A 22,585-nucleotide genomic window follows, 5' to 3' on the forward strand; every position below is an offset into this window, starting at 1 on the left:
GTTAGGTGACCTGGTGGCTGCGATGCCTTCTGTTCTGGGAAGCTGGTCAAAGCAGTGCAAAACTGGATGCAACAGCGGTGCCATGTTCCCAGTGTCTGTGTCACTTCATGTGAGCTTTAAAGAGAACAAGCCAACAACCAGGAGAGCTGCTCCAGGCCTGTCAGGGAAGGAGATCTTTTCTGATTACTCAGCAGGAGCACTAACATGAAATCAATAGGGTCTCACTCTGAAAGTGTCTTGTATGTGAGACTAGTGAGTTTCCCATTGGGAGCACTGGCTAAGAATGACTCCTTCCTATGCCAAACCTGAACCACACCATTGCCCCTTGCTGAGGAAAAATAATACTTCTCACCTTTAATATGAAGATCTCAGGACACTTTAATATAAAATACAAATGAATCATCCCAGTAGTCCTGTCACAGAAAGAGTGATGTTATCTCCTCCTCCTTTCATAGAGATCCAAACCTTGAGATTAAATGACTTGCCTGTCTCAGAGCTGGATACAGAACCCATGAGATAAAAGTCCCAATCCAGTCTTTTAACTGAGAGGTCTTGCTGTAACCAGCCAGCCTTGTACCCACTGATCTCCCACACACTTAATTTTCCTTGATGTCCCGTCCTTCATGCAGGAAGTAAGCAACCCGTCCAGTTTTATGGTGGAAGTATCATCCGTGAGCAGAGAGCAGCAACAGGTTTAGGGCTCCTTTCCCGTTTGGGTATGCCTGCATGCTCCGAAGGCAGTGCTAGGCACATGTAGCAGGCAGCTCATAGGAGACATTTGTGTTGCCTGGGAGGGTGATGTTCCAGGGCAGGCATGACATTGTCCTGCTGCGGGAAGAGCACAGGGAAGTCAGGCTGGGCATTAGCAGGTGGAGGTTGCTATCCTAACACAGAGGCCAGCAAGCTGGTGATGGACCTTGTGCTACTCTGCAACGGTGTGATGAACAGGGTGCTGTGCCCTGGCTGAATGGTTGGAGGGGTGTGCATGGGGTTGTGTCCTTCACCTCTCCACTGCCCCCTCCCAGCAATACTACTGTTGCTCTGAGCATAGTTGTGAACCTGTACAGCTCTACAGCTTTGTACCTCCGTTGCAGCCAGGTTCAGTGCTTCCAGGGGTGCAGGTCAGTATGCCTTTAAGGCAATGTGCCATGCTGTCCCGGTCATAAGTGATAAAAAGCCATGTGTCTGCTCATCCATCCCAACTTTGGAGTGCTTTGCAGAGTGTTCCACTAGTGAGGAACAGTCCTTACGCCAAAGGGAGCGCCTGGTATTTACATAGGAGTGCCTCTTTTTTTCCCTGTCTGGGTCTCCCAGGTATGTTTTTACTGCCTTGTGCTTGAGTCTCCTTAACGCACATCAGAGCAGAATTTGAATGTGAGCTGTTTGCCTGCTGCTTCTGGTTTTCCCTGGTTTGGAGTACCCACGAGCTTGCTTCAGCCTGGGGCCAGCATAAGAGTCAATTCAGAAGCAAGCAGACCCAGCTGTTTTACCCTTCCTGCAAGAACTCTGGATCTGCAAAACTCCTGGCAAGAATATGAATATTGTATTATGGAGAAGACCTCTATCTCTCTCAGGATGAGGACTTGGCTGCTTCTACTCTGGGTAAGGCAATTATGGCTGAAGGCATATACTCTAAAGCCTGGCTTAGAAAATGCCAAAATGATTGTCTTTAGCCTTGGTGCTTTATAAACCTTTGCAGTATAAGAAGCAGAAATATATTACTGGTCTTCTGCTGTCTCATCCTGAAAAATGTTTGTCTGTGTTTCAGATGGGGGCCCAGTGTAGACAGGGGGAAGATGGAGAGAGCAAGCAAGGACAAAAGGAGTAAATTCTAGTTAGTTCAAGCTTTTGCCATGGTCTGCAACTTCAGCATCTTTTAAGGTGATGTGAGTCACATCCATTTTCCTTTCACAGTACAACGCTTTTATCCTGGGGAAAGAATTGTAGAACACTCTTAGAAAACTACCTTGGTAGTTTTTCTTTCTCACAGGTAGAAAATTATTTAAATAGGAATGCAGAGGTGATGGGAGAGACCTCTTTACATGTTTATCTATAACAGGAGAGAGAATGCATTGTTTCAAACCGCAGGCTGCATCCAGAGGCTCACTGGATCCCTGTAAGCTATTCCTGTGACTTACTTGCTATCGAGAGGCAGCTGGGCTGCACAGAACTTGCCCACGATGGATGACTCATCCTTCCTCCAAAATTTATTCTTGGGGAGATACTTCAGTGTCATGCTGTTTATCTGGCAGAGGGGAACTCTGTGGGCCAGCAGCTGTTTGCCCATCACCTGGAGCTTAGGTCTGCAAGGCAGGGTGAGAGATGTGAGGGAGAACATTCAATCAACCTGCAGATGCAGGCCATATGCAGATGTGTTGGAATACTGGAAGAACCCAGCGTATTATCATGAAGCCCCCCACAATAAAATGGAGTGAGAAGACTCATCTGTCAAAACAATTCACTGCACGAGAGTCTTACTGGCTGTCTCTCCACGTTTTATCTCTGTGGTCAGGAACATTTCTGTATAAATGTCCTTTCTTCCATCACACAATTACAACACCTCTTCCTGCTGTTGCATGTAGATTGAAACACTGCCCAGATTGCTACAGAGGTGAGTGGTGAAAAAGGCCAACATCTGTGAAACCATGAATGGCATGGATAGTATCGGTTCTTCACTGTATCTGAACTAGGGCTCATCAGAGAAAGCCAAGAGGTGGCAAGCTCAAAAAGATCGCACACTGCATAGAGTACCATTCCTTCTAAGCTGTTAAAATACCTGCTGTGGGATGTTGTGGATGCTAGAAAGTTTACATGACTGTACAAGTCATGGGAGGGTGACTGCACAAGTTCATGGAAGACAAAAGCTAATGAGGACAAAGATCTCACCTTTGGCTCTGAAAGTCCCTGAGATGTAATTAGTCAGACACTGGAAAGCTATTTGGGGAAGTATTGCTACATGTTTACGCTGATTTTGTTTTAAATACTCTTCTCTGAGTACTTGCTTTTGACCATGTTGAAGGTGGGATGCTCGGATAGAGGGACGTTTGTCTGTCCCTATGCTCTTACCCAGGTAACACGAACTGAGAAATACCAGAGGTTTGCTAAACAGCCAATGATCAGAGCCCAGCTGGTCGTGTGCTGCAGAGGAGTGCTGCCCAGCCATGATATGTAGGTGGGCCACCTCCCTTCTGTGGACTCCCTCCAATGGGCCTTCTTATGCTTGATCTGCTTGGCACCTCTAAGAGCCTAGTGTTCATCAGTTTCTTTGTGCTCATGAAGAATATGTGTGTAGCTGAATCAGCACAATCCCAGAAGCACCTGAGCAACTGCCTGATGAGAAACGTGATGGTAGGGAAAGGGGAGAGGTGATAAAAGGGTCAGGAAGAGTTTACAATTCTGCTAACCAAAGCAGCTCTTAGGAGTGGGCTGACAGCTGCATTTAGTGTCCTCCTAGGCCACAGTGGCCAACCCAAACCAGTGTATCCAGTCCCTCCCATCCTTTAGGCTGCAGCAGTAGATACTGGAGGTTTTGTATATCTGACTGCATCTGGCTTGAAATTATCTGCCAAAAATAGGGATCATCATGAAATTGTGCTTTTAAAGGAGAATAATGGGTAGCAAATGGAAAACAAAAAGAGGAGAGGCCATCTCTACTGCATATTGTCCATGGGCAGGATCCAGCCCTGCCCTAGGACAGAGGAACACAATAAGGTTAAGCAAATTGGAGAAGGTCAATGGTGGGACTGACGTTTAGTTCAACCCCACACAACCTTTGGATGGATGTAGGACTCTTGGTTGGCTTCAGAAGTATGTTTTCTTGGATATAGGGGATGATGTTGTGTGATGTGTAAGCAATGGCAATGCAGTGGTGAAGCATGCTGTGTAACAAGCTCCTAACTCTGTCAGCCCCATGGCAGCTATGGGGCTTGGGGACATGTCTCTTGGTGCAGTTGTGTGGAGTAACGGCAGCCTGAGGAGCGAGACTGGAATTGATGTTTGAGAGAGGAGAAGGGCAACGTGAGGTAAGACACAACCATGCAAGTCACCTGTTAAAGGTATGAAACTGGCTGAACACTCCCAAGTACCTGTGCACTCCTGGGGAGCTGCAGGATGCCACGCATGTCGGATTACCTGAAATAAGTCAGTGAATGATCGGTGTCTGAACTGCAATGTGAGAATCTGTGTTTAGATACTCATTTGCCACTGAGCTTGACTGCACTGGAGGGCTGAGCTTTGCCTAGAGTGGGGAAGTTTCTTTGCTCTTTGCTGCAGTGTGGATTCAAAGGGGTATCTTGAATTTTATACTTTCAAATCTGTAGGTTCACTGCTGTGAGCAAATTTTTCAGTTTTGCCTTGTGCTTCTTAGAAAGGCACTTAAATGAAACACAGTTGCTGTTCTCCTAGGGTAAGGGTATCTCTGGATAGGTTACCCTGCTATAAAACTCTACTGTCTCAATAAAACTTGAGGGTGCAGCAAAGCCTTGGGATTGCCTGCCCGTCTCACTTCCCCTGGCAGCCTGTCTCCCCAGCGCTCACGTGCCTTCTGTGGGATGCCTGTCGAACCCTGTGTCCGGCAACTGCAAAAGGAAGTGCTGCATGGGTCCTGACTTGACCTGAGTGTTCCTGTTTCCTCCCTCCCGCATCTTTGGAAAAGGCAGATTTGGCTTCCAAGCCAGGGAGGGGTTGAACACACTGAGCTCCACCAGGCTGGAGTACAAACTCCAAATTTCCGTCCCTGGCTGGAAATCTGTGACCAAGTAGCTATGTCATGCTGGAAAGCACCCTGGAGCGTGGCTTCCCCTTCCCTGGTTCTCATTCCCCACCTCCCGGTGCCCAGGACTGGATCAGCAAACACAATTAGCTTCAGATGACAATGTTCTGGCTTAGCAGACAGGACTGTGTGGGAGCCAGCAGTGGAACCCCTCTGATCCTAGGAGAGCTGGCTGGGGCTCTTTAGCAGACTCTTTTTCTGCTTCCTGAGGCAGCCAGCTGCATGTCTATACTGCGGTTCCCAGCCCACAGCCGCGGACAAGAAGGTGTAGGAGGAAGTGCAGAAGTGATCTGGGGAACTTTTCTGTGGTGGGGAGATCCCCCTGCAGCAAGGGCTGCGGAGCAGGAGCCCGAGTCTGGTCCTTTAATTCAGATACGGTCTGGAGGAGGCTGGTGCTTTCAAGAGAGATCTGTCTGTGTACACACGTAGTCTTGGGGCCCTGCCTCCTGGACCTTTCCCTGCAATGGGAGCCTGAGAGCTTTGCTGCATTACTGCAGAGGCAACAAGCTACTGAACACATTTCTGACATGCAGAGCTGCACTTGTCTCCTCCTTGCAACTGCTGTCCTATGGGGCATCAAAGGAAAAGTCTCCCAAGGAATAGCCACCAAGTCTATTAGTCTGGAACCTCTAGTGGGTGGGATCTTGCTGTAGCCATCTCTATCTGGCAGAGCAGGGATAATAACCATCTGGCACCGACTGCAATTTGAACTGGTGCCAGGCAAGGGTATGACACAGAAAAGGAACCAGCACAGCAACACAAAAGTATGCAAATTTGGTGATCCCTACTGCTTTGAGCACTCAGGGAAGAGGTGGATCTAGCCAGGGTTATTGAGACATAGTAGCACATGCCTGATTCTTGAGAGCATTTCAGGTAAATATGGAGGGACTCCATAAGAAAGGTTGTGGTTCGTTTCGCAGTGACTGCGCTCAGGAAGATAAGCTATTGTTGTGCCTTTCTGGGAGTGGAATAAACACCCTTACACATGGAGCTGGGAATATACAGGCCAGAAGCATGCACTGTTACTCACATGGTGATTTTTGCCGAGTCGTTGGTACTGTTGCTGCAGAAAGTGATCTCAATGCTGGTGACTACATTTCTTTTTGTCTGCAACTGGAACTCAACCAGGCTGTGATGGACTGAACAAGAGGCAGGTATGTAGGAGTGAGGGCAGGTACTATTGGTTAGACTTACCCCTGCCAAAAGAAGGGCTCTAACACTCATTCCCTGGCCCCACCAGCAGAAAGAAGATTAAACAAACATAAAAGAAACTAGTCTCTGTGTACGAGAGGCACAGCGGGCAGCTCTGAATAGTACAGTGTAAACAGACAGGCATTTTCACTACCCTTTACTTCGTTCCTGACGCCACGCGGCTGTACTGATCTGGGGCTGTGCCCACACTAATAAATCTGTTGGAGAGGGCTTTATGGGGCTGATGTGCAGGGGTGTTGCTCTTCAGCTGTGTGTCTCAGTCCACCTGGGCCACAGCAGCTGATTCTGATGGGGCTGGTGGGCTGTAACTGCCTGGCCTCCCCAGAGGCACGGCCTCATTTGGTCAAGACCCTTCTGACTTCTTTTTTCATTGTACTACTTACCACAGAATGGGGCTGAGGTACTGGTCATTAAATAAACTTTCACTTCCTTTGGCAGCTTTCTCATCTCGACACCTGCCTGTTCCAGCAGGCCTGCAAGAGGAAATAAAGCCAGTGCAGGGAAACCCATCAATGACTCAGAACAGAAACATGATCAGTCCTAACTCATCTTCTCTCACCCTGCCCAATTTTGCTGTCTTAGGGACAGACCCTTTTCTATACTAGTGCAAATCAGAGCAAGTACAAGTTTGTGGTGTCTGTTTAACAGATTAACAGTCCTTCAGAAAACCTCTCCTGGCTACCCCAGGTAATCATCATCAGAGCACCTCTTGGTGGCTTTGCTTCATTCCTCTGCTAACAAACTGTGTTATCAGTTGCACCTGTGCAAAATGAGCAAGACTAAAGACTGCCAAGCCAGGAAACTTAATGCAGATGTAAATGACAGTGCAAACACAAGGTGCTGAGAAATTGAATCTCTTGGTCAAGTGAGAAGACCACCATAACTTGAGGTCTGTGCCACTGACTAGCTGACAATGTGGCTTGGTGAGATGGGGAAGGGGTGGCTGATCTGAGAGCACCTATGCCAAAAGAGGCCTCTCCTTGTATCCTTCTGTACCAGACTGCAAATAGCACCAGAGGATGCTTCCACTCCTCATGCCACAACCCAGCTTCAGAAGCCTAAAAGAGGCAGCTATTAACCTATCCCAGTCCAGGGAGCTCATCTTTAGGGTGGCCATGGCAGGAATTTAAGAGAAGGAGGTGACATAGCAACAGTGACTGTAGAAGAATGGGCTTAGGCTAAAATTTACAGCTGCTTCTCTAAACCAGACACTTCTTGAGCTAATTTCTCACTTGTCAAGCAGATGATTCTGGAAACTCTCTTGTAACACATTTGTGGGCCCTATGAAATGTTTAATTATTTAAAAGATTAAAGATTAGAAATGTTCAAGATTTTGGTGTTCTACCTCAGGCAATATATGAGCTTTTAGACCTTCTTGTTGGAAGCCTGAAAACAAAACAGTTTCTCACTATCCCCAAAGAGAACCAAAGCAAATCCTGCTCTGAAAAATCTGAACTGCATACTGTGCTCTGCACTGACACCCATCAAGAAGGTATTGTCATTTGCTCCAGGAAGGTCTCATGCTGGTACTGTACCTATTCTGGGACAGGAGAACAGGAAAGGGTCAACACAGTCCACGCAATGACCGTTTAAAAAATCTTGATGACTTGCACAGGGAAATGCCAGGATCGGACAGGAATGTTTCAAGGCACTGACATAGAGATGCACTGCCCTCATGTGATCGCAGATCAGATACTTATAACCTGCAAGAAAAAAAATGCACCCAGAGAAAAGCAGCTATGAGTTTCTCTGTTGGCTTCAGTCTTTTTGCATGTCCCAAGGAACTGAGAATCAAGAAACCCGCTTGCTGATTCTGCAGTGAACCCCTTCCCATCAATAACATTTTGCAGAGCACCTCTGTGACTATAAACCCAGATCCTACTGCAAGGGAAGCTTTGCAGGAAGTTAGAAGTGCATCTAACAGAGTCTGTCAGAAGAGGGGGACCACAGGGCTACCACATCTCCATCAGTGTACCACTGATGAGGCCCCAAGTTCTCTGCACGGGGATACAGTATCTTTGAGTCCCACCTGCACCAGCAATGGGAAGTGAGATGCCATAGGTTTCCCCTGTAACCTGACCCTCGATGCAGCTGGCTCATCCAGAACATATTTTAATATTTAGCTGCCCTATTTACTGTGTAAAGTCCTCTAGAAGGAAAGAACAGCAATCATACAAGCTGTATCTCTATGTATACCTAAGTATACTGTGTCTCTAAGACAGAGCTTGCAGCATGAAAACAAGAAGTAGCTTTTGCTAGTAGTAATTAAGAGCCTTTCTAGCAAAATTTTTTTTTTGTTGTTGATACAAACTCTATTGATGCTAGGGTTCTGGCTCATACAGAAGTGTCACCAAAATCATGTTTCTTGACAGTAGTGCTGCCAAGACACTTGACTTGTATGAGATTTTAATTTCAGCTGCTTGTACTGCTGAGAGGAGATGTGGGCCATGAATCACTGCTGCCATATGTCTTTACAAATGCATATTGTCTTACTTTGATGACTGCCCTGACTGTAGCGGGAGCTGGTTGCCAAACAGCATTTTCACAGGCTGCTGAATGGCTATGAAAGCCCCTTGCTTGGCCACAGAGTGTTCTCACCTGCAGAGATGAACCGGGGGCATCCTGGCTGATCTTTGCCTCCATTCACGAAATAATCAATGTGGCCTACAGGAATCCGGATCCCAAAATCTGAAAAGAGGTGAAATGCAACTTCATTCTTACACTTGGCTTTTCTATAGGCTTTACTCTACATGGTGTATGACAGACCCCTATAAACTGGTTGAACATTAGTAGTGCTGGACCTAGCTCCAGTGCTGGAGACAGCAAGGACCAATCTCCTGTTCCTGCACAGCTGCATTGTGCAGGTTTGCTTCGCGAAGCAGAGAGCTCCGGGCCCTGGCACCAAAATGTCTGCGAACTGCAGCTTAATCACCAGCTCTGTGACTCAGGTTCTTGGTTCTGTGTAAAGGAGAACAGAACTGACCACAGCCTTAACTGGGGATGATGAGTCATGATTGAGTTATGTTGGTAGAGATTTTTGTGTTCTCCAGGCAAGAGGTTTGACTCAAAGGCACCACATTATTCTTAAGCACATTCTGCCTATGTAGACCCTAAATACTTTAGAAAAGTTACTCTGTTGTTGTACCAGCTGTTGGTTCAACTCTTACTTTCCACTGGCACTCTCAGCAGTATCTTTCTTAACATCAGATGGGAAAAAGCAAAGTAAGACTAGACATGTAAATTCCTTCCAGGCAGTAAAAGCCATGCTAGGCTGCTTCTGCATAAACTCACTCTGCTGTAGCAAGGTTAAGGAAGAAATACTTGCTAGAAGGTTGCCCTCTGTCTAATGTCCACATGTCTGTTGCTTGAAGCACTCTGTGGTATGGTTATGTGCCAATTAATTCATCATTAAAGCTTATCTAATCAAGAAGCTTCTTCAGAGTGAACCTTAACTTATGGTAGTCTGGAAAAAAAGGGAAAAAGACCTACAGACACCTTAGCAATAATAATAGCAGAGGGAACAGAAGCACGGGCCGAAGAAGATAAAAGCCAGCTTACTGTCAGCATCAGTATGAATGGCTTCCACAAAGAGGGCATCTCCAGGATCCAGGCGTTCCTCAGGGCTGGCTCTGGTATACTTAGGGCCTGCGGGATCCAGCCCTGTAACAAAATCAAACACCTCAAGAACAAGCGCCTTTCAGCTCCTCTCTTATTTCTGGACCAGTTATTTTATTTAAAACTTGAAAAATGTTGCTAGGCAGAAGCGATAAATTATTCCCAGGTTGCACTGATTATACTACAGAATGGTTTCTGCCTACACTAACTTCCACTGCAGCTTCCTTACCTTGTCCTGCACTGTTCCTCTCCACTTTAGCAGTTTTGTACCTCAAGCTTCTAGCCTGTAAAGCCATGACTAACCTTCAAATAGCTCTGACAGAGTATCTTTTGGATTAGTGAAAGAGAATCAAACTTGTAGACCTTCCCTAGTGGTACTGTCACCTGTATTAGCACTACAGTCTGAGAAATCCCACTGAAGATCATCAGTTAGGTGATGAATTCAGCATCCCAGGCATTACAAAGGTCTGATAGGATCAAACATCCTTGAAACAAAAAGGCTTCCGAGCTCTCTCCCAAAAATAAAATCAAGTCCGTCAGCAGGCATCTACATTTTTGCCTAAAACTTGCTCCTAGAGCAACTTCTGGGGAGTTGAAAGAATACAGAAAATTATCCTTGGCAACACCAAGGAACAGGTTGAAGATAATATTTTGTTGTTCTGGCTGAGGTTTATCCTGGTGACTTTTCATAGAAAGTAATCTCACAAGATTTTTTTTATTCCTCAGGCAACAACAATAGTTTAAGAAGCAGCTCCAAATGCCACTTAGCCTCAGCTGGCCAGTTTCACTGCCTTGGACTCAGTCCCATTAATTCTCTATGGGGAAGATAATACAAACAATATAAAAATGGATGTTTGCATTTGTGAGGGGGGAAGCAAAGACGGAAAAAAATTATTTCCTTTCTATAAATAAAAGCTAATCATGAGAGAAGTCGTCAGAAGAATTTATTGCTTTAATTTTTCTTCCATGTTCTTTAGTCTTGACACACACAAAAACCTGAGAGGTTCCTCACCTACTTCTACAGACCAAATTTTATTTGAAGGTTTTAAGAGGTACTTAAAAGTGTTATTTGCTGTAGCTTAAAGTTCTTCCTGAGGAGGGAGAAACACCTAATATGAGCAGCAGTCAATTCTAGCACGGCTCAAAGGCAAGCATGTTTCTATATTCTCTATGCCTACCTCTTCCAAGCACAAGCTGCATAAACTCCATCGAGGTGTACATCCTCAGCAGCTAAGAAAACTATTCACTGCAGCTATACTGCATGTAACTGAATTCCTTCAGGATTTTTCATTTCCTCTGCAAATATTGAAACAAATTGTTCTTCAGCAATTTCAGCTATGTGCTGTTCATTCCAGTTCCTCTACCATCTGCTTTCCTGCACAGGGAGATATCTACAGGAACAGGCACTGGTTAAAGAAACTCACTTCATTTAAAAAAAAGAAGAAAAAAAAGAGTCTGTGCTCTTATCTCCAAAACTCCCTCTGGTTTTGCTCCACAGCTCTTTTTAGGTGATTGAAAACACTTCAGCAAATGATGGCTCTGGGATCACTTTCCTCTATGCATGTATGCATGTATGTCAGGAAGCGAGAGGTGAGATCAGACATATCTTGGGTATAAACCCACGTGTCTTCAGGCTCCTAAATCTGAACTGGAACCTGCAATGCACAGTGTGCCTATGAAATCATATGACAATCAGGAGTGTAGAAAAAGGGTTGTCTTCTAGCAGAGTGAAAAATTTATAGAATAAATAAACCTACAGAGCTTTTGTTACATGTAGACAGCAAGGGGGAAGAGTCTCTGACTCTGAAGTTGATTACCATGGTTTCCTGGGAAAGTATCTGCTTCTGCTCATCGGAAAGATGTTGCTGATCATAAAATCCTGGTGCAGAAGAATGGTTACTCCAAGTTCCTCCTAACATAAACTTTGATTCACAGCTTAAAAAGGGGCCTGGCATGAAACTCAGCTCCCGTGAAGGAATGCCTGTATTTCCTGCAGTGTAGGTAGCTGTGACATGTGAAGGCTGAACTAACGTTTCTCTGGACTGCCCTGCTAAGCGTGCAGTGAGACCTTCCTTAAGGCTGTGTCCCCTGTCAGTGAGGCCACTGCCCACCTTGCTGTCCCCTTGGCTCTCAGGTCACGTTTTCCTGCAGAGCAGCTCACTCTTGCTGGTCCCCCACAATGGACATGCATTGTAGGCTTTAATTTTAAGAACCACAGAGGTATACGTGCTATAAAGCAGAAGCAAAGCACATGGGTGCTGTGGGTTTTCATTAGTTATTACAAAGTCCTGTCCTCTTTTAAGAAGACACCAATTTGAAGAGTGGAGCAGAGGTGGAAGGACCCTTTTGCAAATGCATGCATTCTTTTGGCGGTGTGGAGGGGACTGATGGCTGGAAAGGCATCATCAGGCTCTTCTGAAGCTAGGAAGATGCCCTTAAGCTTGGATCTGTTGAGCCCTCATGCAATTAAAAGCCACTATGGGTGGCTCCCCTTCCTTGCTCTTCCGTTCTCTCCCTTGAGGAGCAGATGAGGACCCAAGATTCAGTTTTATGATACCTGTTATCCGTCCCAGCTGACCACCATGGAAGTGTCCCACCAGGCCCCCGACATGTGCACCAAGGCTTACCCCAATGATATGGATGGATGTCCCTGAGACTCCCAGGGCCTGCAAATTGATGAGAATACAAATTAATGTTTCTGTAGCAGAAAGGTAAGATACCCTCTGTCCCAGCCCACACAGCAGCTCTGCAACTCTTCTAACACAGGATTGCTTTTGAGGTGTATGGTGGAAAACCAAATAGATGTAGGAATGATGTGTGTTGCCCTTTCTGTTCTTCAGAATTCTTCTTCAGGTCCACAGATGCAAAGTCAATCCTAACCAGGTCAATCAGATGCTCCTGTTCATAACTACATAACCTGTAGCTTCTCTTTTCACAGCTTGCTTCACATTGAATTTCCTTCTCTCAGCTAAGTGACCCACACACATGATGTGAATAATGTTTTTCTCAGTAAAGCAGAGGAAAGGATTTTTCACTTTTATACCACCATTATACCATTATCCTGATTAGTATTTTAAGATTATATTTTCAGAGATTAAGATTCCTCCATGGGCTGAACTACTAGGTAAAGCACAGCCATTTAGACCTGATGTGAGATGACCCCATCCCTACAGGGATTCAGCTGCCTGCATGCTGGTCTGCGTGATGCAGTACCGTACAATGGGAGCGCATATGGTGCACAAGAGTGTGGAGGTGAGATGAAAAATCCTGACTTTGAAATGTATGAGGCCATATCCTGGAGCAATACTGAGGCTTATGAGAAGAGAATATAGTCTTCTGTGGTTGCAGGAGAAGTTGGACAGAAAAAGTCCTTAAGTAGCTGGACTAGAGCACAGCACAGACGCAGAATGAGTGGTGGGGACATGGTTCAGCCCAGTTATTTGTTCACTGTGTAACCTAATCAGTAATGAGGGGTGACAGTCCTCTCCCCCTCCACCCCATCCTTCTCATGACAGCGGCTCCAAGGGTTGCTGTATTTCTGGATAGAAATGTGTGACAGTGCACAATGTGATGCATACCCAGGAACTCCTTCCTATGCTGTGCAGCCTAGGTCTGGAGTGCAAAAGTTACATGCAAAGTTTACTCACAGTTGGTTAACACGAAGAGGTGTCACCCTCATTGCCTAAGTGTTGTTTAGCTGTGCTGTGCACAAAGGAACTGGCACATGTCTAGGGATTTCCAGCTACTGGAAGTGTAACTGAAGCCCAAAGCAAGTATAAAACAGCCTCAAATCCCACACCCTCCAGCTTCCTGGACAAAATTTCCAGGCAGAAGAAGACTGTCCAGTGAAGCATGGATTTGAGAAAACCTAAGGCATCTTTTAGGTTTATTCTGGGCTGGAGAGGCATCTGACAACTGGCACGTTTTTCCAAAAAAATATCAAAACTCAAGAGAAAGAAGAAAAACAGTGGCATGCCCAAGCCTGGGCTGAGAGAGGAAAAAAAGAAAACTCTCTACTGCTACACAGTGCTCACTCTGGAATAATGAGCCTGCTTGTCCAGCTCCTGGAGATAGCAGGTTGGGAGCAGTTCTCTGGATTGCTTGCATGAATGATGTTCTCTGGCCATGCTCGCCCCCACTGTAAGTCCACAGTAGCTTACCAGGAGCTTGCTGATGAACTGTGAGATGGAGAGGGCCAGCTGTGTGACATTTTCCACTGCAGAGGGATAGGCTCCTGTAGAACCATAAACCCAGTCTACTGCGATCACGTTAACCTGGCTTGTGTGCAGTATGGCATGGACAAGCCCTTCAATCCAGGAAGGTTTGGTACCCAAAGCCCTGTGGAGTCATCAGAAACAAGTATGTTAGGTGTTTTCCAAAACAGGGCACGTGTCAATATGTTGTCCACTGGTGCTGGAGTTTCACTTGTTTCAGAGGAGGCTTCCAGACGGTTGCTGAAAGTTTTTTTCTGGTGCCAGACTTCCACACTTGGCATTTCTTTTCAGTGGTGTAATAACACCTTTCAGAATGGGCCGATTCAGTAATGAATGAGATAACATTTGCAGGGCTCAGGCTGAAAACTCAGTCTTGCTGTGGTGCTCCAGTTAGCCCCCCCAGAGCCCACCTGGAGTAAGTGAGCTGACTGGCAACATCTGGATCCTGTTTTGCCACCAACTGGCAGGAAGTCCTTGGCCAAATCACTTAGACTTTCACTGCTGCATTTCCTAACCTATCGACAATTAAAAAAAGAAATATCTATATCTAAGAATTCAAGGAAAACTGAGGAGGCTATTTTCTACCCACTTCCCCTAATACCACCTGGTTAGGGGTGTGCTATGTCACATGAGGGCAACACCTCGTTTTCTGAAAAGACCCTGCAACATCTTCTGTGGTTTCACCCTGGTCTTCTATGCACTTTCTCTTTAGGCCTTTGCACACCAAAAAAAAAATAATGTTATATGGTCAACACCTAGCTGAAAAATGTCGCAGTAAAATAAACTTGCGGAATGGTGACAGCTTAAAAAAAACGAGCTCAAATCTCCACAGTTTCAAGAATGGAAGTGTAATGTGTCTGGCTGGGCTCCTACATGGCTGACTAATCCAGGCTGTCAATAAATCAGGGCATGAGCTCCAAGAAGACAATTTGAAGGGACAGGAATCTTGAAGAAAAACTTCTTAAATAAAAAAAAATAATCAAAAGAAGGAAAGGAAAAGAAAGAGGCAAAGGAGAAGAGAGGAAAAGAATAAGTGAGAGAAAGAGATCCTAATTTCCTGACTTTTTTTAGGCTTTCAAAAAAATGTGAAATATGCACAAAATAGGCAGCTGGTCAGAATTTTCCATGCCTCTGTCCCTGGCCCACCAACAGTCTCCCAGACAATTCCCAGGTCGTCTGGAGCTGAGCACTGCTAACTCTGTTCTTAGCAGGTGTTCTGCATGCAGCCACTCTGCTGGGGAAACTAAGGTTGGAGGAGCATGAGGATTCTGTGCCAGCACCAGCCAATGCTTAGGAATGCCCCCGCAGCGGTTAATTTATGAGTCAAACCTTAGTCGCAGCACTCTTCTTACTCTCACCTGAAGCCATGGATTATGATCTTTGTTTCCAGGCTGCTGTTGAAGCTGCTTTTCTTGATGTCATCATCAGCTAAAATCAGCTCCCCACAGCTGGGGCTTGAGGAGGTGAACAGAAGAAATTGGACCTTAAGTTTACTACCCCGTAGGATATTTGCTGTCTGGAAGTCAGCACAGTGATGCCCTGAGAGTCTGCCTGTATTTCCTGCAATGAGAGGGAGTGAATAGCCTATTTAGTCTGTGTCTATGCAATGGGGGGGGGGGGGGGGGGAATCTCATTCTAATTCAGTAGGAAAATGGAAGTAACAATCTCACTTCTATTGATAAAAATTAAAAGGATAGAACATAAATTAAAATCAACCTATTCTGGAAACCTTTTTTGACAAAGCTGTTTCTGTCCTTTGATGGAATTCCAACACTGGCTGGGGAAGATAATTGTGGATATCATGGTATCTTTGACTTCTGAGAGGTTTTTTTCCAAGATGCAAATGACATTGTTAGGTTTTTTTCCCCAAATCAGCCACACACACCAGCTACTAAGTACATTTATTAACTTGTTATCAGATCTTTAACAAAAATGATTGCCAACAGGTAGGTAGTCACCACTGAATGGGGATATTTCTATTCAAATTCTGGTAGGTTTAGTAGAAGGTACAGGTCATCAGAAACTGATGACAATTTGTCAGAATTGACAATTGATTCAAAAATCCATAAATAAATATGAGAATGCTGATGACAAAATGTGTCAATGATAATTCCCCGATTGATTCATTTACTGGATGAAAATGCTTTATGAGAAGAAGGAAGCTACTGCAAGGCACTTTGATCTAGACAGCAAAGAAGAAAAAAACCCAAAACCATCAAAAAACTTCAAACCTGTAGCTAACAAAAACTGAGCAAGTTTAGGCTAGAAAGCAAGCATGGAAGTTTAGTAGTATGTATGGCTAGCAGTATGTATAGCTAGGTTACCCACAGAAGAGCTGCATTGTCCATCTTCTGTCATTTCAGAGAACTGACTGCTATTTTGGAGGGCTTGTTGAAGGTAAGATGTTGGATTTACTGAAGGACTAATGGGGTGAAATTTATTGACTTGCAATGAGCAGGAAACCAAGCTATTGATTAAATGATCATTTCTGACCTAAAAATTGTTACTTTATGAACTGGCATAGTTGAATCCTGCTGCAATGACAATGTCTGCACTTTCTCTTTTCTGGACTGGAGGAAGCAAAACAGCCTTTAATCTGCACATACAATAATATTAAAATGAAAAATTAAAAAAATCAACCAACCAGCTTCCTAACTGCTGGCTGTTTCCATAAAAGATACTTTATACTGGCTAGGCAGAACACAGCCTAGGGGTCAGCACAATGGAGCGAGATTTAACATTCAGATTCCCCCTTGTCAGATGTGACTATCTCTTACTGTTGTTTATTTTAGTCTTCCTGTATACTGAAGGTAAGAGAGAAAGAGATCTTCTCTGAGATCAATTTGGAAAAAACGCAGCTCATGAGCCAGCTTAACTAGCAAGGGCAGGCTCAGTGCAAGCATGGCACATGTCAGAAATGATATAAGACAAGTGGGGTTGTGAGTAAATGTAAGGCAGGAGGTGCACTGCTGTGAAGCTGCCTGTGATGTGGGACTGTAGTGGCGATCACAAAAGCAGTTTTGTTGATAGTACAATTAAAGAAGGAAATGAAAGAGTGGAGTTTGTTTATTTTCTCTCATCTGCTGCAAATCACACCTGCTAAGCTTTCAACGCAGGAGATGCCAACACTAGAGGTGAAGCGGTCCCTTTTCCACTTCAGGTTAGTGGAGTTAAATCATTTAGACTGACTGAATCAAAGCATGGGAGAAAAAAAGACCATTCTTGCACTACCCTTTAACCCAGCACCTAACCAGGTTACAGCAAGGTCCTCTTGACACACAGGTTGTTTAGGGAGAATTGAATACAGATACTTCTATATAAAACTTTCAATCCCTTGCCAAGCATTCATGTTTTTCTTACCTGCTTGTGCTGTGCTGAGCAGAAATAAGACAGCAAACAACTTACTTTCCAGATCCCCAACCATCTTCCTGTGAGTCCACTACAAGTAGGATTGTAGAGGGGAAAACAGCTGTGGTGAGTTGCTTGGTCAGCTTGACTCTGTTAATGGTGAACCAGCGCGTGCTCTGCTGGGAAAAAAGGGTAGGGGCAATTACCTCTGCTCTTATTTGACCATTAGCCAAGGTCTGTGTCAGAGGGCTTCACTGACTTTTTGGTTAAAAAACATGCCGATGTTCCCTTCCCCCTACCTCTCTTTCCTCAAGGCAAACTTTTCACTTCAGAAATCAGCTAGCAAAATCGGTCCCAGCAAGCAACAGAATTACAGTGCTTTACCCTTGCCACCTAGACCTGTCCGCAAATTCTGACTAGGAATGCTGATTTGTCACAAGGCTTCACAGGTCAATGCCAGGAAGATTCATACCAGCCTCGCATCTGTGTATTTTCCTATTGCATTGCTGTCTTTCCTGGTTTTCTACTTCTGGTCAAGCTCCCGTAACTGCCAAAAGAAGGCAAAGCAATGGATTGCTTCTGAAAAGCGAGGGGAAAGACAGACTAAAATGTAACTGGTGCCATATGGCCATAATACACTCAGGCTGTACATTTCTTAGGGCGGGGACACTCTACACGTCTCCTTTGGAGACTGTGTGTCAGATACTATGGGAAATAGAAGGATGATCTCAGTAATGCACCAGTATCATAAGCATGCAAATACATCAAACAGATCTTTGAATAAAAAACTTTACTGCTTTGGTGTAAACAGCTGGAGAAGCAGAAGCACGCTACCAAGCATGTAACCAGTAGTCCATCACACGACATTCATGAGATGACGGTACCATCCCCCTGGCTGTGCTAGGCTTTCAGGTAAGGGCACGCCTGTTCCCTAAGTCTCATTGGTGTGTGTTGGTCATTCTTGCAGAAGAACAAGGTGGCTTTACCCTTGACTGTGTCAAATGGCAAGAAGGGTAACGAGCAAAGGAGCGTTCCCCATCGAGGCATTATTCTACAGCTGCTTAAACAACAAACTGAAGAAATTGCTTCCATCGGTCAGACCACAGACCTTTGCAAAAGCATCCAACATTATTTTCCTTTACAGTTACTGGCAACAGCAGTTATTTCTTTACCCCAGTTTTCTCTGGCCAAAGGCTTTGGGACTACTTTAGGCAGAAGATCTTTTTTATTTCTAATTCACTCCTGAGAGAAGTTTTGTCAGTTCTCACAGAGAAGTTAGGCAGCATCATCTGCCTGGCCTGGAGGGCTACTGAAGCCCTGCCTCATCTGCATCCTCCCAGAGACATGGATTCAGGCACATTCTGATCCTGAAATACTTGGCTCCACAATCAAGCTGGCTTATTGTCAGAGAAGTAGGTTCTTAGTGTCTCTTCAAATACACAATTGAGATTGTCAACCCAATCAATTTTCCAAGATTAAAAGCTGCAATACGAATAGCCAACTCCTGGCTTCCACCCCACTCTTCATCTTTCTAGCCCTAGCATTAGACTCATGTCGATTCACGGATTGTAAGATAAAAGCCCATAGACTGCAACAGGCCTGCTCCTTCACCACACCCACAAATTCCACTGCTCTGGATAAGCTTAGTCAAGAAACAAGGGAATAAACTTGTGAAATCATACCAACAGGCAGTGACATTTCCATACTACAAGCCTCCAGAGCAGCAGTGCAATTGTGAAAATGAAAAATTTCTCAGAGTAAAACAAATCAGAGCACCTAAAGAAAACCAGGAAACAGTTCTTTCCATTTTTTATTAAATTATGGTAATAAGCACTACGTTTTGTATCAGAATGCAACTGTTACTCTTTGCCAAGTTCTATGGAAATTTTGAAATGCCATGTAATATATGGCATGCACTGGTATTGCAGCCTTAGAGTAAAATGAACCTGTGGCCCAGATGTACAGATCTGATTGAATTTTTGCACTGCTATGTGTATTTGCAGAGTTGCTAAAGAACAACTTGGTATGCTAAAAAAAAAAAATACACCTTCATGAAACTGAAAATTTCTTGAGCAGGTTTTTTTTTTTTTTCCTGTAATCTCAGATTTAGTGATTTCAGGAAATTTTTTATTATATCAGCACACTGTGGTGGTCCCCCATGCAAAACAGCGGAAGCCAATCAGTTCCTCTGTGCTTCAAATGCTCTTACCAGTAGAAGTATTTTGGTGTGAAGGGGTTTCTTCTTCTCGTTTGTGAACTTACTCAGTTACTGCATTTACATTAGTTCAGCAGCTTAACGTTGGTGCCACTTATTTTACTTCCCAATGGGAGTGATTACAATGGCAATGGGAACACAGTTGCAAAGACTTCCAAACCACCAGAGGTTTCTTTTAGCACTTTCTTACAGCATACAATCACAAAGCACAGTGTGATTCATTTGAGAATGAGTCAGGGATAATGAAGGCAAACAAGTTTGATTTTATGCACAAATTCTTTTCATTGAAATTGAAAAAATCATGCTGTTTGCACATTCAAGCAAATGCTGAAACTGCTCAACTCCAGCTGAAAATGTGGTTTCCTCACCCACAAAGCAACAGCTGGCAGAGGCATATAAGCACTGCAAATTCCTGCTAGTCATATGGAAATCTGATCACAAGAAAAATCAATTAGACTGCAAAACACTTCATTGATACTGGAAAGAATGCAGTTGGGGTAGCAGTGCGGGACCTTTAGGGAAACCAAGTGTGAGTTAAGCAGATGATGACTATTTAAAACCACTCCCTGTTTTCTTTGCATTCGAGGGAGAGCATGAAATACATGCAGAGCTTAGCTCACTGTACATTACGGCCTGGATCCTACCCTACCACTGGAATACTTGGTATCACAGCTCCTGTATTTTCTGTCCTTTGCACATGGAATAGAAACCATGGCTTTACATTAAGCACCTAGGCTTCTGTGTGTTGTTCCCAGGATCTACAGAGGAATTGGATGTAGTTCTTACCTCAACAAAAAGTGATTCAAACTCCTGACTTTCAGAAGAATATCCTTACTATGAGATAGTAAGAAGAAAATATTAAAGATTGGCTTGGCAACTGATGAAGGGAAGATATGGGCAAGTCTGTTTGGGTACTCTGTCAGGAAAGGATGAAAACCAGTCATTTTCTTGAGTCTTTCATGAGTACTTTATGGATCTTCTACTTAGTATGACTATATAAGTATGCACAAGAAGGCAGAACGCATCCTTGCCATGTATCTCCCAAAACACTGTAGTCTCCCCAAAGCAGAGGAGCCTAGGTGAGAGCACCAGCCACCAGGCTCAGGTTTCTCTCTCCCTTTCTCTGCCCCATGAAGCCCTAATCATTCTCTACAACATGGAGCAACTTTGCAGGAAGAACTTTGCCCTGCTTTGAGTGCATGTGGGCAACCTCCTGTGGTTCCTTCCACCCTAAAATAATCTAAGTGAAAGTGTCAGTCCCTGCTTCAGATTTATCACTGCTAACCTCAAAAGTCTCACAATCTACAGGAAAGTTGTAGCGTGCAAGGTGGGAGGTGGGATCCTCCCAGCAACAAGGTTCAATCCAAAGTCTCTGACATCTTGGGACAACTTTTTACCTGACAAGAGGACTAATCAGCAAAGAACAGCCACCTTTGCCACGAGGATACGGCAGGAAGATGGCCATGTTACATTTCTGGTGTAAACACTGCAAATTGGAGCCTTTACAGCAGGGGTCCTCAAACTTTTTAAACAGGGGGCCAGCGCACGGATGAAGTGGCAGGCAGTCACCTGCGGCTGCTTGGTTTCCCCCCCCAACCCCCGGCAGGGGGGGGCAGGGGGGTGTCTGTAAATACCAGGGGCCGGATTGAGGACCCTGGGGGGCTGTATCCAGCCTGCGGGCCGTAGTTTGAGGACCCCTGCTTTACAGGGTAGGGAGCTCCCTTTGGCACTTGACAGATATTGGGAATGGAGGAGAAAAGGGAAGATGGACATAAAGGGTTGTTGTGGGTTTCTGTCACTGAGCAAAAGGAATTTATGGGATGGGCCTGACTCCATGTAGTGGTTCCATTTGGAAGCTAGTTACATGCCACGTCATTTCACCATAGCTATCAAGAACAAAGAGTGGAGCCTGAGGTTGCTCCAAGTGGTGGCGAGTAGCTTGACACAGCTGCTTGGAGTGAGTGTGTGGACTGAGCACACTGGGAGAGAGCCAGCTGCGGGATAAAGCTGCAGTGAGAGCATCCCCATCCAGCCCTAGTGCCATGCTGGTGTTCCCCTAGGAAGCTGAGCCTCTGGGACCCAAGCAAGCTTTGAGGCTGTAAGGTCTGCAGCTGGACCTGCTGGCAGCTGGATTCTTCTCCGCCACACTGAGTGGGACGCCGGCGCAGTAGGCTGAGGCATCTGCTCATGGATCACTGCTATGGGAGGAAAGCTGGCTCACAGCTGCCACTAGCTGCCACTGCAGTATTTGGCAAAATAGCATTTTTTCAATAGCTGCTGAGCATTTCCCAAACTGTTGTAGTTTCCCTTTCTTCCTTAAAAAACCCTGTAGTGTCCAGACGCCAGTCATCCATGCAAGGTCACACCCATAGAGGCCAGCCCACCCTTGGGGGAAACAGTCTGGAGCCCACCCCCCATAGGGTGATATTGCCAGGTGCCCCCTGAAGAGTCCAGCGGGCATTTTGGGGACATCGGTGTCAGGACTACTAGGTTTAGATGACCACCATTTTCTGAGGCGGCGAGCTGCGTGTTACCTGCTGAAATTTGTTCTTCCCCCAACCTGTGGGGCTCCCACTTCAACGGGAAATTAAACCAATCCGTTTAATTTCAGCTTTTCAATTAGCAGAGCTGAAGCTTCCCTGCTGTCAGAGCATCAACGGGGCAGTTCCTGCCGCCGGCGCTTGCTGGGCTCACACCCGAGCAGCAGAAACCCATCGCAGCACCGCCTCGCACCCCGGCTCCTCTCTGAACCCCACCACGACACCCCGGAGGCGGCCTCGAAGCCTGAAATCCGAGGCCCGGGGTTTCCTGAGGAACCCCGTTACTCACCACCACCTCAGCAGGGCCGCCCACGGCCGGGCGCGGGGAGGGGACGGGAGGTGCAGGACGGTGACGGTGCCGGCCGGCGGGAGGCAGGGCCAGCCCGCCCTCGCCCTTTTAGACTTCTACCGGAGCACACCCATCAGTAGAGCCGCTCCGGGGTGCGGAGCGATGAGGTCGTCGCTTTCGCTGGGGTGGCTTCTGTGCTTTGTGGCCTTTCTGGGTAAGTCGTAAGGGTGGGCGGCGGGAGATCCACCGCTTTCCTCCCCTTCGCTGCCGCCCGGCTCCCCTCACGCGGCGCCGGGGCGGAGGGTGCGGCGCGCAGGAGCAGGGCGGGCAGCAGGGCCGGCCCTACCCGTCCCTTCCCGGGGCGGCCGGGCCCCCCGGTGC

At 45.8% G+C, this 22,585-nt stretch overlaps 2 protein-coding genes across 12 annotated transcripts in view; one reads left to right on the plus strand and one right to left on the minus strand.

Annotated features, from left to right (window-relative positions):
• Positions 1-353: 353 nt before the first annotated feature.
• PLA1A (phospholipase A1 member A) lies at positions 354-22,329 on the minus strand. Of its 2 annotated transcripts, none has more exons than XM_027816938.2 (12): positions 22,205-22,329; positions 17,218-17,336; positions 15,171-15,372; positions 13,759-13,936; positions 12,156-12,264; positions 9,542-9,643; positions 8,582-8,671; positions 7,519-7,686; positions 6,367-6,456; positions 5,802-5,910; positions 2,139-2,303; positions 354-828 (listed from the first exon to the last, which is right to left on the minus strand). In XM_027816938.2, exons 2-12 carry the CDS (start codon positions 17,234-17,236, stop codon positions 744-746), a joined length of 1,317 nt encoding a protein of 438 aa, XP_027672739.2. In that variant the 5' UTR covers positions 17,237-17,336; positions 22,205-22,329; the 3' UTR covers positions 354-743. The 2 variants fall into 2 exon arrangements, with proteins under 2 accessions (XP_027672739.2, XP_005433437.2); XM_005433380.3 differs by having other exon boundaries at positions 17,173-17,336.
• CD58 (CD58 molecule) overlaps positions 22,280-22,585 on the plus strand; it is a 49,889-nt gene continuing 49,583 nt past the window's right edge. For all 10 annotated transcript variants that reach the window (XM_027816942.2, XM_027816941.2, XM_027816940.2 and 7 more), the window contains exon 1: positions 22,280-22,418. In XM_027816942.2, coding sequence (XP_027672743.1) covers positions 22,367-22,418 — 52 coding nt within the window. In that variant the 5' untranslated portion in view covers positions 22,280-22,366. The remainder of the gene's footprint in view (positions 22,419-22,585) is intronic.

This window comes from Falco cherrug, chromosome 5, assembly GCF_023634085.1.
Source record: "Falco cherrug isolate bFalChe1 chromosome 5, bFalChe1.pri, whole genome shotgun sequence".
NCBI classification, from domain to species: domain Eukaryota; kingdom Metazoa; phylum Chordata; class Aves; order Falconiformes; family Falconidae; genus Falco; species Falco cherrug.